We start from the raw sequence: 15,775 nt of genomic DNA on the forward strand, positions 1-15,775 counted from the left end.
AATCGACGAAATAAATAACAGATTAAGCGTTCTGTGAGTAGGCTAGTTCGATAGAAAACGCCTCATAAATAATAGGAAAGTGGCTAAGTGACCGCGTATGAATCGACCCTAAATGCTTAAATAAGTTATTTTCAGTCATTCTCGCAACCAGGAATTAATCCAGTTAATACACAGTTGCCGTACTTATCTATATCTTTTCAGAGCGTGCCAATGTAAGCTTAAACCGTAAATTTGAATAATAATTTTCGAAATTTTAATTATGCGTTCCATCTAGGTGTTAAACTGGTAATGAAGCAAACGTTATTGGTAAGTAAAAGCTATACCGTGTCAACATAAAGAGCAGCACACCGATGCGTAAATATGTCATTTTGGCCTCCTACGCAAAACATTTAGTCCCAAAAATTCGTTGTGAGGGGCATTTCGTCGATTTGGTTACACTGGAACAGGATGTAGTCGAAATATTGAGTGCTTCTGGTTAATCCCGTTTTTTTTTTTTTTTTTTTTTTTACAAATTATGACTTGCACTTTAATAGCTTTTGATATTTAAAAGGTGTGACAGCACGTTCAGTCCTTCCTAAGGTTGTCCAAAAAATAAAAAATACCTATATTATTTTATATTTTATTATATTCAGATTGACTGACATATGGAGTAGATCATATAAACCCATTGGCGTGTGACAGAGGAGCGTTTTGGTAAGTCTGAGAAACAGACAGTGCCTTTGACTACAGCTACAAACTAGGCTATTGAAAAGTAAAGCTGATCTACCTTGGTCACAATTCTGCCGATCAGCGTCTAAAACAAAACATTAATCCGCAGATCCTGTCTTGGTAGCGAGGAGCAGCCTTACTAATTAAGGGTCATTACTGGTCTCCATCAATCGCTTTTTTGAGGTGAACTGCACGTGCAGTTGGCCTATATGGGGGCTGGTCAGTGGTTAACATAGCAACACGGCGCGATGGATAAGCTATTGATGAATCAAAGCTAGTACTTTCGGAAGAATTTTAAGGAGGAAATAAATAATTCATTCAACTTGTGAAAAATAGAAAATAGTGCCGATCATAGTAAATTTAATTTCAGGTAATTCTTTAATTTATTTTAAATCTGCCATGCTTTGTAGTTTCAGGAATTAAGTCATTTTAGAAAGGGAAGATGCAAATATTCACAGTATCCTCAGTAATTAACGGAGAAAAGAGCACAGGCTGTTCAGTATGGAAGACAAAATAAAATAAAATAAATTACTATCAATAATAATCTATTGATAATAACATAAGGGAAAGTCGAGATGTAACAGTTTTTGCTCATTTAATATTTAGCTTAGCACTTTGCAATTTTACTTTCAAACAGCTTCGACGTTGTAGTAGGCCTAGCCGAAAAGGCTAACGCATGCAAGTAGTTCAGATAGTTAAATGGGGCCTCACTTTGGTGAGCAGGATCGTTTCATCTATATCTGGCACACCGGTGCTGTGTGAAGCTATTTCAGGCCGCGACTTGAAGGAGTTCGGTTTCGGACGAACTCCCCTTAAATAATTACAGTGACTCCTGTTGCCACCAGATGGAGGAGTGAGTTTCTGAAATCGACACCCTTCGCGAGCGAGTGTATTTATATACTCATAAGAAGTCTTTGTACCTGATACTTGCTGCCTTCAAGTGACCGTGTGGTCGTCTACAGAAATAGTCTTTTTTTTAGAGTTTAAAAAAAATCGCTTTGCTGTAATGAAAGGCTCTGATTAGTTTTATGGTTGGCTTACAATCAGGGGTTTTTAACCTTTTCTGCTCCAGGGGACCCATCCAGGGTTTTATATTTTAAAATATTTCATGATGCAAATAAAATATGCATCAGGTTTCCTTTTGCTAGTTTATTTTCCAGTAAAATACATAAATAATAGAGAGCAGGGGGGCATTTCACAAAGCAGGATTACTGAGTTAGCACAATAACTGTGCAGAGTAAAACCTGGAAAAACTTTTTACTTCAGTCCATGTTACAGATTTGGGAGCGTTCCGGGTTTTACTCAATGCAGTTATCCAGCTAACTCAATAATCCAGCTATGAGGAACAGGACCCAGGACCCAATAAGAGACATCTTTTTGGCTGGACCGCGAACAGCGGTCAAATTCGAATGTCTGTGACTGACTGAGCGAGTGACTGAGTGAGTGATGAAGTTACACCATTGGTCGGCCGAGTTATGAAGTCACACCATTGGTCAGCCGGATCACGTATGTTAGGTCCAGCCATATACTAGGCTTTAACCTGGTCTTGTTCTTCAGACTGGCTGTCATATGTAAAGACACAGCAGACGGACGATAGGCTACATTTAAGCTAAAATTGTTCTGATTGGTTCTGGGGAATCCTCTGGTCTGGACCAATCAGATGGAGGTGCATCTCTGTTACTTTGAGCTGTCAGCAGTCCCCTCCCCATTCTCTCAAATAATGTATGCCCAGCCTGTCCAGAGGAAAACCAGTTTAGACTGCTACATTACCTTTAAGAGGTTTGACAAACCCTATCCCAAACAACTCATCTTCATTTCATCAGTAATTCAGGTTAAGTGCCTTCATCAAGTGCACAACAGTATTTCCCCACCAAGGGTTTGATGTAATATTTCTGTATATGGGTTGACTGCACCACATGGTCTCCCCTGTATTTTATGGTTTGATGCATAAACTTGTTACTGTATGTCCAGTTAAATATGCTTAAATATGGATTATCATGCTATATTTGGATTTGGAACGAAAAGATCTGAGTGCTTGCTTTATATTATGCTTTTTTATTTGATTTCCTTTCTTTTGCTCTCAAATTTTTTTAATTTACCTGCAAAGGAATTTATTTATACTCTTGTGCTTATATATAGACATCAGCGGTGTCGTTTGTAACTTGATATGGTGGGTTAGCTGAATTTTACATTTAAAGTTCTTCCCCTGCATGGTTTTAAGTTCAACCACCGTAACTATTTTGGTTCAACAATTTATATCGCAACTGAAACCAAAACGCTCTGGATAAGAGCGTCTGCCAAATGCCTGTAATGTAAAAACCAGGAAATAATGCAAAATATTGCATAAACAGTCAACTGTTTAGATAACCCAAGTCCCTTCTCCATGGGGCAGCCTGCACACCACTCTGTGACAATTCAAAAATAGGACAGGGGGTCACCATTTCTTCCATATCCTCTTCCCTATCTAGTCTTTCAGCTACCGTCTAAGAGTAAATGAAATGGAGAATGTACATGTCCATTTCCTCTCTGGTTTCTTCACTGTGCATGTAACCACCTTCTTCCTAGTATTTGTACTGTATTCATGTTTAGCTGTATTGTCAATATCTACAGATAGTGAAACTACAAGGACTCAACCCTTATTTATCTCTCTTTGCCTAAACATCTAGTCTAGCTTGTCTGTCACTAGGCAGGACTTTCACATGGCAATTTTTACCGCTCACTCATTGGTTGACCTGTTCAGCTGCGCCATTGTGGTTGGTCAAGACAGCTGTGTGTCAACCAATGTGAGACTCAAGCAGTTGGGGAGGGGGGGAGGGGGGTAGGGGAGGGAGGGAGGGAGGGAAGGAGGGGGCAACTGAAGGGGCTGAGTATGGGAAGAGAGAGAGAAGGGAAGAAAACAATAAACAAGTGAAGAAACCTTAAAAAGGTTTATTCTTCTTTCCATCACATTTATCAGGCGTTTTCTCTTTTATTCTGCTTATAAAAGACTGAGGCTAAAGACACTAGCATCATGTTTTCACAATGCTCTAACACACAGGGGCTTGAAGCAGAATAATGTCCACATGTTAAAATTCAGTGACCCATAGACTGTGCTCCAAGGTTGCTCATTAATCTTGAAAGACTTCATTGTAGGAATCAGACGTGACAAACCGTGTGCAGCAAATCTGTACTCATTACTGTGAAAGCAATTTAATAAAGATCCCCAAGCCGCACTGACAAAGGCTTGGTTCCTAAAAATCAGCCGTGAAATAAGTCCTCGCTGAACGGCGATGGCCTCTTACAGGAAAGATGGAATAGAAACTGCATCCCAGAATGCCCTGCAAACACCCCACAGACCAGCTAACAGCCAGGACTCGCCCGCCTCGCAAACGGGCGAGAGAACTTTCCGCCTCTTCCCGCCAGAGAAGAGCCAGGTGAGACAGCGCCTTTCTGCAAGGAAACATTCCGGTGGACCTCATAACAAAGTGTTCATGCATTTGTACCGTTTCTTTACAAGGACACTATGTCAACTGATGCTATTTTGAGTGTGAAATTCACACCTCAGAAGCTGTGGTCTACATTGCGCGCTGACAATATCTCACCTTGGAGTAGAGAGGCCACCAGATAAACACGGCAGACAAATGGATCACGTCTCTCTCGTCATTTAACATGGGGCAGCGCAAAGACAGTATTTTAGAGTCAACAGACTGTCTGCCCTCCATATGTAGTATTCCCTTCATTTAGAAAGGGGGAAAAGCAGAGAGGGTGAGAGAGAGGTAGGATCACAGTATTGAAGGAGCAAGTGCAGGGGACTCGAACCCCCAGCCACACAAGGGAAGAGGATTCATATATGGGTTGAGAGTTTGCTGCCCTATGGACTGAACCAGTCTCCCAAAAAAATCTGTTTCTCATCAACACATTAGGATTTTCCATTTGCCTAGATTACTATGTTCAGAACTACAACTCCCAGAAGACTGTGTAAAACTGTCATGTGACTGCTGTTCAGAAGTGAAGACGAGGGAAGCGTTTCATGGTTACTAATGATGATGATTTTAAAAGTGCGTTCCAAAGCACCACCCTCCACCCAGCATCTCCTTTGGTCATGGACTGATGTCTTGATGATATCATGCTACATGAGAAAATGGTCAGAATTTAGGACTTAAAGGGACGGTCCAAATTTTTGGGAAATTCACTTTTTGGGTATCTTACCCATAGCCTTAGACGATAAGATCAATACCAATCCCTGTACGTCCAGTACAAAAAGATTTTACTATATGCTAAATGTGCTACCACTATGAATGGCTGCAAACAGAAGCAATGATGGCTTTGCTAATTAGTGTCAGAAATACACTTTCCAGCATCTCCAAAAGCTGAGTTATGTACACTTGAATGTTTCTTGTTTATAACGAGTAAAAATAAAAACAGAAAAAATAAGTTGTTTTACTTGTTTTAGAGGCAGCTAAATTCAAAACTATAATTGACAGTTAACCATGTATCTATCCCCTGGGTGTAGTGATTAGTAGCTGTCCAGGGTCACCAGGGTCACTGGGGTTGCCATGTATGCAGTGCTATTGGCTGCAGTGGGAGTGCAAGTTTACAGTCAGTGACATGCATACCTGGAAACCCCCCACTCACACTTGCATTTCCGTCACTTCACTGAGCAGAGTTAACGTAGTTTCCATCTGCAGCCATTCATAGAGCCAGCACAGTTAGCATGCAGCCCGGAGATACAGTCTAATATTTTCGTGCAGGAAACACAGGGATGAAATTTGTATCGATCTTGCTGTTTAACTACAAGTAAGATAGCCAAAAAGTGAATTTCCCAAAAAGTTGGACTATCTCTTTAAGGGTGTGGTAACTTTGGAACGCAGCCATCGAAAACAAACATCTATGTAAATTCAAGGCATAACTGATGTTTTCTTTGCATTATCAAAGGGAATAATGCTTGCAGTGTTGTCCTGGTTGAAAACATGAGCAACTCACTTGCAATTTTCTGGTTTTGTCGATAAACATTTCTCATTTCACTTCTCTATTTATGTCCTTTTACTGTACGATAGGTTAAAAAACAATACTTTTTAAGGATGTTAGAAGACTTAGAACATTATGTTCCTTCTTTCGTATTATGCACAGATATAACACATGACTGACTGGTCAGCAGCATGGTACCTCAGAACCAAAATATCTAAAGACCATACAGCCGTATAATACAAAACTCTTGTAATGCTGACATTAATGGTGAAGATGGCATCTCGCTGCAAATAACCAGTCCTATCTGCAGCTAACAAAAGACAAGCAGTGCCTGCAGTGCCAAGTGCAGCCACACGAGGCAGCAGGCACAAGCTGCACGGTACACTCTCCCACTCAAAAGAGCAGGCCGTTCAGTCTGCAGCTCTGCCAGTGAGGGAGTCGCTCCACTGTTCAGGGAACCATGTCCCCACACTACACCAGTCACATCCACAGTCAGTTTTTAACGTGTACACTCCCAACATGCAAGGTGGCTAAAAACAGGTGAGAAGGGAGAGTGACCCCTAAAACACAGCCTGGAAGATGAAGACACGGCTGGAGGCACAGAGACAGAAGGCACAGAGAAAGACTAGGGAACAGTAGAAAAGTCAAAGCTGATGGTAAAAATGCATGATGGCCACCAGGAAAGCCACACAGGGAAGGAAGAGAACAGGACATGAAAAGGAAGAAAGGGGGAGAGACACAGAGAGCGAGAGAAGGGGGTAACATGAAAGGTTTCACCCCTTTAAGGTACAAGATCACAAATATGCAATTAGAATGTTCTTATCTTAACATTCTTATGCTGATGTAACAATCACTACTAGAGTTCTAGAACACTGACACAGGATATTGAGAGAAAGAAAAAAAAAACATTCCAAAAAACCTACTCTTCAAAGGGTTTAAAAAAAAAAAGGAAGAGAGAGAAAACTGTTCACGCATTAGAGGAAATAAGCGCTTCCAGTTCTGCAAGTGAACTCGCCAAGCCCTCAGAAACCATGGTTCACCCTTCCTGCTTCTGAACGCCACCTTTTCCCGGGCAGATTTGTAAACCACCATTTGTAATTTAAAGATTTGAGCAAGGTCACATCCCCCGATGGGCTGGAAGGTGCACCACACGTAGAACGCCGTTTACTACAGCTCTCGGCGAAATGTGGGATGACAACGGCCATTTTTCAAATACTCCCGTGATAGCCAATGGCAAGGTTTGCTTCGATAATCACAGTTCAAAACATGTGGACACAGGATTAGGCGGTTTAAAAGAATAACAGCAACAAAATAAGACGACTACAACCACAGAATAATTTGGCCGAAGAACAAAATGAATCAACACCTTGACAAGACATTTAAAAAAAAAAAAACCAGAACAGAATACAAAGAATAAAAATCTTTGGTTTATTGCAGTACAAAATTTGAAAATTAGACATTTGCGTACAGGGTTCCTGCATAGTTTTGAGTGCACAGCCCCCCAGGAGTCGGATCCATAGTATTTCTGGCTCCTGACCAAGACATCGTGTACACTGAGCTGCACAGACACCACAAGACAGAGAGAAACAACGCGATTGGTCCAGAGCTACTTCTGGAAACGCGATTGGTCCAGCGCAACTTGCCCCCCCCCCCCCCCCCCCCCCCCCCCCCCCCTTTAACCACACTGTCGCGGATTGAGCAACCGAATAAGACCAAACTTGTCTACGGCCCGTGCCCTAAACCTGTCTGTGCAAAAGTAACTGGACGTCATCCAACCCGCCCCCTGTCGCTGAAGCTCATGAAAATGATTTGCGTCGCAGAACATTTAGTGTCAAACTACTGTTAGCTGTCAATACCTTTGAAACCGTGGTAACACTCGAGCCGATTTTGGTCAAAAATATCCTGTCTTTGGCCCCCGTACGTCGGACACCCGCGATTTGTGTTGGAGACCTTCACGTGGCCGGCCTGCTCGGCCACCCGGAAAAAAATTCGTTAATCGCACGGGGGGAAAAAAAAAATTCATTTATGTGGAGAAAATGCTACGGATTTGATAAAACACAGTACAAAGCTGCTCTCTCTCAAACACACACACACATACACACACACAGACGCGCACGCACGCAAACACCTGACTGATGTTTCACCCAGAGTGTGTCGCTAGCATTTAGGCACTTAGGTTCAGTGTGATTGGATAGCATGTTTCCCCCCACTCCCCCCCACCACCCCTTTTTTTTTCCCTTTGTGAAGTAAACACGAGTAATAATATTTAATAAGATTGCAACAAAAGAAGTGTGAACGAAACTAAATGAAAGGGTTTCCACTCAAGCCCCGGTTACCTCCTCCGCATCCCTTTCTTTCTCTCTCTCTCTCTCTCTTTACCATGAGCTCAGACTCCCTCGTTCTATTCCTCCCACTGCTGCCCCTCCCTCCCTCTCTCCCGACTATCAATCACAGTCTTACACATCCACCCTCCCCCCTCCCCCTCCCCCTCCTCCTCCACCAATCCCCCATTTCCAAAGACTCCCAAGATGTTGAGCGGTAATGGCGGGGCTGAGTCTCCATGGCAACGCGGCGGCCCGGGTATTTACAGTAAGGTGCAGGGGCAGCCGCTGGCGTTCTTGGACTTGCGGGTCTGGTTGGAGGGGATGGGGGGGCTCTCCGTCTCTTTGAACCTCCTGTTCAGAGAGAATAGATTTGCCATTATTGATGAGAAGGCCCCATCTGCACAGGCCGGGGTTTTTCTCAGGCCCCGCCGAAATCTGTTCTCCAACGACGGACGTGCGCTCTTATTCGAGTCCTGCAACACGTCAAATAATCTGCGGTGTAGCACAGTGAGATGCACCCCAGGACTGGGGTCAATTTTTAAAAATGGAATCTGATGACAAATTTGAATCACAAGCATCTTTATGCAATGGACCTGAGAAAATTTGGAAGCTAGATTTTTCTAAACATACAAAATAGCAATTTTCAAAAAAAAAAATCAACCGTGTAATTAACATTTATTGAGAAATGGCACAGAAATAAGGAGATTGATTGGATATTTTAAGGGACATTTGCAGTATTTTTGCACTAAGGGTCCCTAAAGAATGTCTACAATGTCAGGTGTCAACACTGGGCTTCCAAAAAAAAAACCTACTTCAAAAAACGTGAATCTGATTGGATGTAGCTACACTGCCTGGGTCAGCCAGCAGCGACCTCACTGGGCATCAAACCCGACCATCTTCCTTCCCCCGCCATCTCACGACGCACGAGCTGGACATGGCCGCGCCGGGCGGGAAGGAACCCTGACAGAAATACTGAAGACGGGTATGAGGGACAGGCAGGGAACGGGACGAAGTTCAGAGCTGCGTTTACTAAACAGCGGGCGCTCCGAGAAGAGGAGAAATTAAGAACGCACTTTGAGGTGGTGCTTCTTCTACCACTCCACTAGTTTATGAACACTGAAAGTTCCTGGACATAGAAAACTCAATACGACAGCGCTAAGGATTGACAGACACAAGCTAAACATCAGCGTCATGTTGGGCTGGCACCAAATCAACTTTATATTAAAAACAGTTATGAGACCTGATGTCTATTAAGAGACTGGTTAATGAAAACTATATCTTCACCTTGAAAATGTTTGATGTATCAATATGTTCACTATTAACCTACAGTCTGGTAATGACCCCTGCGTCAAACTGTCTATCAGCCTCTGGAGGCGTGGACAGGGTGGTGCCACCGTCACACAGGTAAACGAGATTCCGCATCTTTCATCGGCAAAGAACGCGCAGAATATTTATGGTGCGCGCTCGTTAGTCCGTTATAGTTCTGGAAATTAAAATGGCAAATTTTGTGCTACTATGAGGTGAAAAGCATCTATGGCCTTAGTAACCGTAGAGGATTGACTCATTTGAGTCCAAAGCACAGTTGCCAGGTTTTTTAAAAAACACAGCAAATCTCTCTTCGTACACCTTTTAGAGAATTGAGCTCTCGAAAGGGAACCGAATTTGACGAATTGCGTGGGCGAACACTAAACTGGAACTGCGTTTGTTGGGTTCACTCCCAACTAGAACGGAGAGAAGCGGAACTGGAACAGATCTTAGAGGCCAGATCTGGGAGTGTAATCGAACTGATGAAATTTAACTGGAAACCGAACGGAGGTGGAATCGTCGCCCGAGCCCGGCGTACGCGTTTCGACACGCGTGCGCTTAGACACACACGTGCGCTTGGACACCGGGGCGCGCGTTCTCAGCCCTGCCGCTGGGTCACCTGACCAGCCTGCGCGGTCGCGGCTTTCGGTCTCACCTGATCGCCCGCACGACCTGCAGGAAGGCCTCGTCCACGTTGTACCGGCTCTTGGCTGAAGACTCCATGTAATGGATCCGATTCTCTCTGGCGAAAGCCTGGGCTTCCTCCTTGGGTATCTACACACACACACACAGAGCGATCGCACAAACTCACTCTCACTTCACAAGGGCACGAGAATATCGAGAGACAAGACGGATTGCGAGCATTTGTTTTGACTTAATAAAGGTAAAGTCACTTTGTTTTAAAAACGGCCCGCAACTGCTTTGAAATTTGCCTGGAAGGAGGCCAGATTGACAGCACAAAATGCCCTTTGTGCTGCTCTAAAAGGGGGATCTGGCAGGTTAAAACCATGAAGATTCTCTCAGTCAAAAGTGCGCATAATGAAAGAAATGTGTTCAATTGTTTACAGTACAGCAGTTTTGATGATGACTGCATTCAATTTTAACTGTTCTATAAATGCGGGCTTACTTTCTTTCAAATGCACATCCATCCGGATATCATAAAACTCGACCCAGTAGCCTCACGCGTTTGACGGCTGGCTACGACACCAGTAAGCCCCCCCCCCTGTTCGTGGGAAACGTTTATTGAAGGCTAGCTTTCATTTTCGCCCATCAGTTTTTGTCCCCCGCTAAATAGAGGTCGGCTCTTGATAGAGAAGCGGTGTCTAACAGAAGTATCGCCCCCGACCCCAACCTTTGTGTCACATACTTCAAAACCAATGCCACTGGATATGATGCTATATCCACGTTCTTCCTTAATACCGGTATTTTATGTTTTATTCGATGTATATTGCCCTTATTCAGTTGTCTTTACGTGTACTTTTATTGTGGAAACTATGAAGCACTTGGAACGTCACGCAAGTACTACTAAGATGCTGCTAACTTCACTCAAGGGTTAATTTAGCAGTTATATGGCAGTTATGGCTGCGGGTCACACAGTACCTGTCTTAACGGCTCAAGGTCCACTTTGTTGCCGACCAGAACCATGGGGTAGTCATCCCTGTCCTTCACTCTCAGAATCTGCGTGTGGAACTTCTGGATCTCATTGTAACTGCGGGAGGGACAGACAGACGGACGGACAGACAGACATAAAGGGTTAACGCAGCCACTTGTCCACTGACGGCCGCGGCAAACTACCGGAAAGCACACAGGCGTGACGTGGACGCTGTTTTTCTCATGTGGCCCTCGGCCCTGGACTGCAGGACCTGACTGAGGCGGCCGTTCGTTAGTGGGCAGACTGCCAGCGTTTCGGGGTGATGTAATGCGCTACGGCTCCAGTCCGTTAGCGCAGTGAAAAGGCAGTTATCTGTAGCAGAGCACGCAGTCTGCACCCTGATCGGTAATGTAACAGAGCAGATGTGTGGGTGCGCGTGTGCCTGCGTGGATGTGTGCTGTGTGTGTTCGTGTGGGTGTGTGAATGTCTGTGGGTGTGTGTGTGCATCTCTCTCTCTCTCTCTCTCCTTTTAACCCAGCAACTGTATCTCCCTCTCTTACCTCCCTCTGTCGTTCAGCGCGAACGCCAGCAGGAAGCCTTCTCCTGAGCGCATGTACTGCTCCCGCATCGCCCCAAACTCCTCCTGCCCCGCCGTGTCCAGGACTGCGCCAGAGAGAGACACACGTCACAACCGGCACCAACAAACACATCACCGACTGATGGAATTCAAATGCCGGGGTTCTGCGGTTAAACGTCTAGCCTACCGTTTGGCTTCGGTTTAAATGACAGGGGAAAAAATCAGCTTATGTGTGTCCCTGTCACCGACAACGGAAAAATAAAACAAATCTGTTAGACACGCCAACAGAACAGCACAGAGACACCTACTATCCAGTCGCGTCTGTTTCCCGTCCACCGAGCAGATCTTTGTGTAGGAGTCTTCAATGGTGGGGTCATAGTCAGATACGAAGTATGACTGACGGGGAGAACGAGAGTCCGTTTAATTTGTGCATGTAGCAGGGCGTTACAATATGCGCCGACATGTACCGAAGCTTCATTCAGTAAATGCAGCCCTATAGTAAAGCACAATATTAAAGACTATGGATTAGACAAGTGCAGTCACGTCGACTCTTCCTGAATATTCATACATCTACAAATACCTGGAGTCCAGGCATCAAAAGGGTTAATATCACACACATAAGATCACAGGCACATGGATTTTAAATACAAAGCTGATCAACAAAAATAAACAATTGCTAAAATAAAACGTATAAAACAAGGCCAGACAATCTACATGCCACAGATCACAAGTAATATTTTTTCTCACCTGAATGAACTGAATGGTCAAAGCACTCTTTCCCACACCTCCTCCGCCTACCACTACGATCTTAAACCTTTCCTCTTCTGTCGACATTGTGAGAACGATATTCCTTTTTAACTGATACAACAGTCTTTGATCAAACCAAATGCAACTAAGAAAAACGTACAAACGTTACTATTTATTTCGCAATGTACACCCGGAAATAAGATGCCAATGTCCCGACTAACAACGAGAAGATGTAATGGCAAGAATTTCCGTCTCGAACTTCGTTAATCCTCAAGCTTTGCAAGCCAGATATCCAACTTTGGCTTCACTAAAACGTGGAAAACACAAGCACATAGCCTACCATAAAAAATGCTAATTAGTTTGCAGCATGCGCAACAAGATTTAAAACACTTTCTTGACCGATAAGGCCTGTACTCTCCGTTCAGTCTCTAGTTCTAATTTCACTGCCTCTTTTGCGTTTCAAAAAGTAGATTTCGGAGTTAATGACTCCAGGAAAATACGCAACCTCACAACTGATATACAGGACTAAAGTTTAAGCGTTCTATTCACAAAAATAGACTTCTTCCGTAGTCGCCGTATTTGTTTTGGCTATCACTCGAAAGTTGGCTAAAACTATTTAACTTAAAATACCGTAGTTACAACTAACTGAATAATAACTTAGTAGCCTACACTCGTCGGAGCGTTAGTTTCCAAAACAGTATGTACAAAGAGGAACAAAAAAGTATTTTCACTTCAGATAAAACACAGGTCTCTTTCTCGACGATTTCTTTTTTTAAAATTCCTCCTTCGCTGTGTTTTTTTCATAGCCAGAGGCAGCCTTTCTCAAGTCTCATGAGTATGTATAAGGAGGGCGTGGTCACTCCATCCGCCGATTTCAGGATGTGTCGAGCGCACTCCCCTCTGATTGGTAGACGCCGCAAACACAGACGAATCATTGGTAAATTAAATAATTCGCTGACAAATTTGAAGCGAAACAACTTGCCCCAACAAGAATAATTGATTTTTAACCTCATAAATATATAAATAGAGGAGCTACAGCTGATCAGGATGTGCATGAACTACGGTATTTGTATGTCCTTATTTGGGAGAGGCGCGCTCTCGTTGAAAGGAAAAAGTAGATGTAGGGTTTTGAGAAAATCATTGATGAACGTGCTGTATATAATAGCTGTGTTTGGGCTTATGCGTTTTTATGGCAAATTATACACAGGGGTTATATGGGAAAACATATGGTTGAGTAACTGTGAAAATACATTTGAAAGAGCAGACAGATTGCGATTAACTGGAATACTTAGTTCCGCCCTCTGGTTCTCTTGCGTTGTAATTATTATATAGACATGTCTCAACCGCACCCGTGTATTACGCAAAGCCAGTTTTTGAACAGGGTAACTTTATATCGATTTTTCTCGTGACTTTGTTACTTTTTTGTCCACATTTTTGCAACTTTAAGACAGTTTTTCTAAATGTTAGAACTTCGAGAACTTTGTTATACATACCAACTCCCGTTGATGCCGCCCTTTAACCGGATATGACTCATAATCGTAGTATGGGGCGTACTTCTACATCTAAAAATTGCACACCCTTGAGCTAGAATGTATGTTCATAATGGCAGGGGGCAGCCATTTATCACTCATTGTCCCTTTAAATACATTTGTACGTCCTCGTTTACTTTATCACTCACTCCTGCACTTTTAAGACGTTTAAATATATAGGCTAAGCATATGCTCTTAAAATGTAATTATACACGGGTATTCATGTGGCTGTGCGTTCACATCGGTTCAAATGAGTAATCTTGCTCGCCCAGGAAAGAAAGGTCGATGAGTTATCAGTGAACTGCTGAAATAGTGAAAGGATGATTCATGTCCTTCGCTGAATAAGACCCCCAAGTCTTGCAGAGCGTTCAACTTTGAGGACACCATTCAGGATTGAGGGGGACGGTGCAAAGAATATGGTGACGTTTTCCTGAATATTTGTGATGTTTTTTCTCTCTCGTTTTAAAAATAGAAACCAGGAAGCATAATTAAATATATGTGGAACGAATGTGGATCTACGACTGTTAGTGAATATGCATTCAGAGTTGTTTTGTGACACAAACAGGGACATATTTTCAATGCGCATCAGACTGAACTGTCATTATTCCCACTAGATTTTGCTTCAGACTCAACGGCAATCGGTAGTTTAACTATTCTGCGTCCCCTTATTCTGTACAACACATTGCTCCTATATATAAAACCTAAACACATTTCTCCTCGTGTGAAAACCCCAAATCATTTATGAAAATCAACCACAAATGAGAGGAAATCAAATTATTGATATCATACATAGCTAAACGGGTATTGGTAAATGCCTTAGGACAATACAGCACACTATCCTCCGTAACTCAGTACGCACGATCACAGTTCCCCTTCTCCAGATAGTGTGGAGTAACGTTCACATGTATTTCAATTGGGGTGGACGGACGGCCTGCGCAGCCGGAAGTGGAATCTTCGTGTAGACTTCTTACGTGGCTTCGGATCAGACTTCACTCTCCATACTCCTTTCCACGGCAGTACAATTCCGTCCATCCCGGATTCTTGTGTAAATCGGTTTTGGTTTTGCGAAGTAGGCGTCACGGAACGTGCGCGAGACCCTAGCAGTAAAGCAGAGTAATTTAAAAGGAACTGTGCGTGAAGACACGCGCTTGGCCTGAACCAGTGTTGGCAAATCTGCGGTATTCCTGACCAAGTTAGGCGTAGTTTTAAAATGCTGCCAAGCTGTCTCCGTTTTGTCTGTGGGCTGAGCTTGTACATGCTGGAACCTGCGTAAATGAATAACAATGACATCATTTTAAATGAAACCGCTCCGCTTTGGAGCAACCTGGTGTCTGAAAAGGCAAGTAGGCATACCGGTGTGTTGATGCAGTATTGGAAGTGTGGGTTTAGTGTCTACATTTTTGTGATGTAATATTCTGCCAATTCACTATTTTGTAACACATTTTGCCTGTTGTATCTTGAATGGTAGTACAGCTGTTGGACTTGAATAGCAGAAATGTTTTGATTTTGGCCGCAGTTTATTTGTCTCTTGGATGCATTGAGTTGGTTTCAGTTTAGATTGATTTGGCACTGTGCTGCTTATTTGTTGACCCCCAGCTAAAATCACAACACAGGAACCGCAAGTGCAGTGAAACTGGGGCACAGTCTATGGGGCGGTCTCCTCTACACCACAGACCGTGCCTGCGCAAGGAACTGAAATCTCCAGACACACATAGGGGGATTCACAAATGGGTTAATTTACAGACCCCTATGCATGCCTGGGAGTTTGAATTCCCTGCAATGGGGATCTTTCAGTACTCTGATCTCACATCTGTCTGTAACCCTCTCTGCTTTCCTCCCATTTTAATGAAGTGAAAAATAAATAAGGAGGATGGAGTGGCTGAAAGAAAGAAACCCTACCTACAAAGAATCTAATTACGGTTTTGATATATAATCAGTAGTACCAATTACTAACATGCACGCTACGGCATGAGTATAGTCCTTCACTTTTTAATGATGAAAAAGTCAGACATTTTGAAATAAAACATGGCCGCTGGTCCTAGGATTA

The 15,775-nt window shown here is 43.3% G+C and overlaps 1 protein-coding gene across 1 annotated transcript; it reads right to left on the minus strand.

Moving 5' to 3' along the window:
• Positions 1–7,062: 7,062 nt before the first annotated feature.
• On the minus strand, positions 7,063–13,016 carry rras (RAS related). The gene is made up of 6 exons (XM_035399251.1): positions 12,200–13,016; positions 11,761–11,848; positions 11,436–11,538; positions 10,884–10,992; positions 9,940–10,058; positions 7,063–8,330 (listed from the first exon to the last, which is right to left on the minus strand). The coding sequence occupies exons 1-6, from the start codon at positions 12,284–12,286 to the stop codon at positions 8,240–8,242; spliced, it is 597 nt and encodes a 198-aa protein (XP_035255142.1). The 5' UTR covers positions 12,287–13,016; the 3' UTR covers positions 7,063–8,239.
• Positions 13,017–15,775: the final 2,759 nt, after the last annotated feature.

Source organism: Anguilla anguilla, chromosome 17 (genome assembly GCF_013347855.1).
Source record: "Anguilla anguilla isolate fAngAng1 chromosome 17, fAngAng1.pri, whole genome shotgun sequence".
Classification (NCBI taxonomy): domain Eukaryota; kingdom Metazoa; phylum Chordata; class Actinopteri; order Anguilliformes; family Anguillidae; genus Anguilla; species Anguilla anguilla.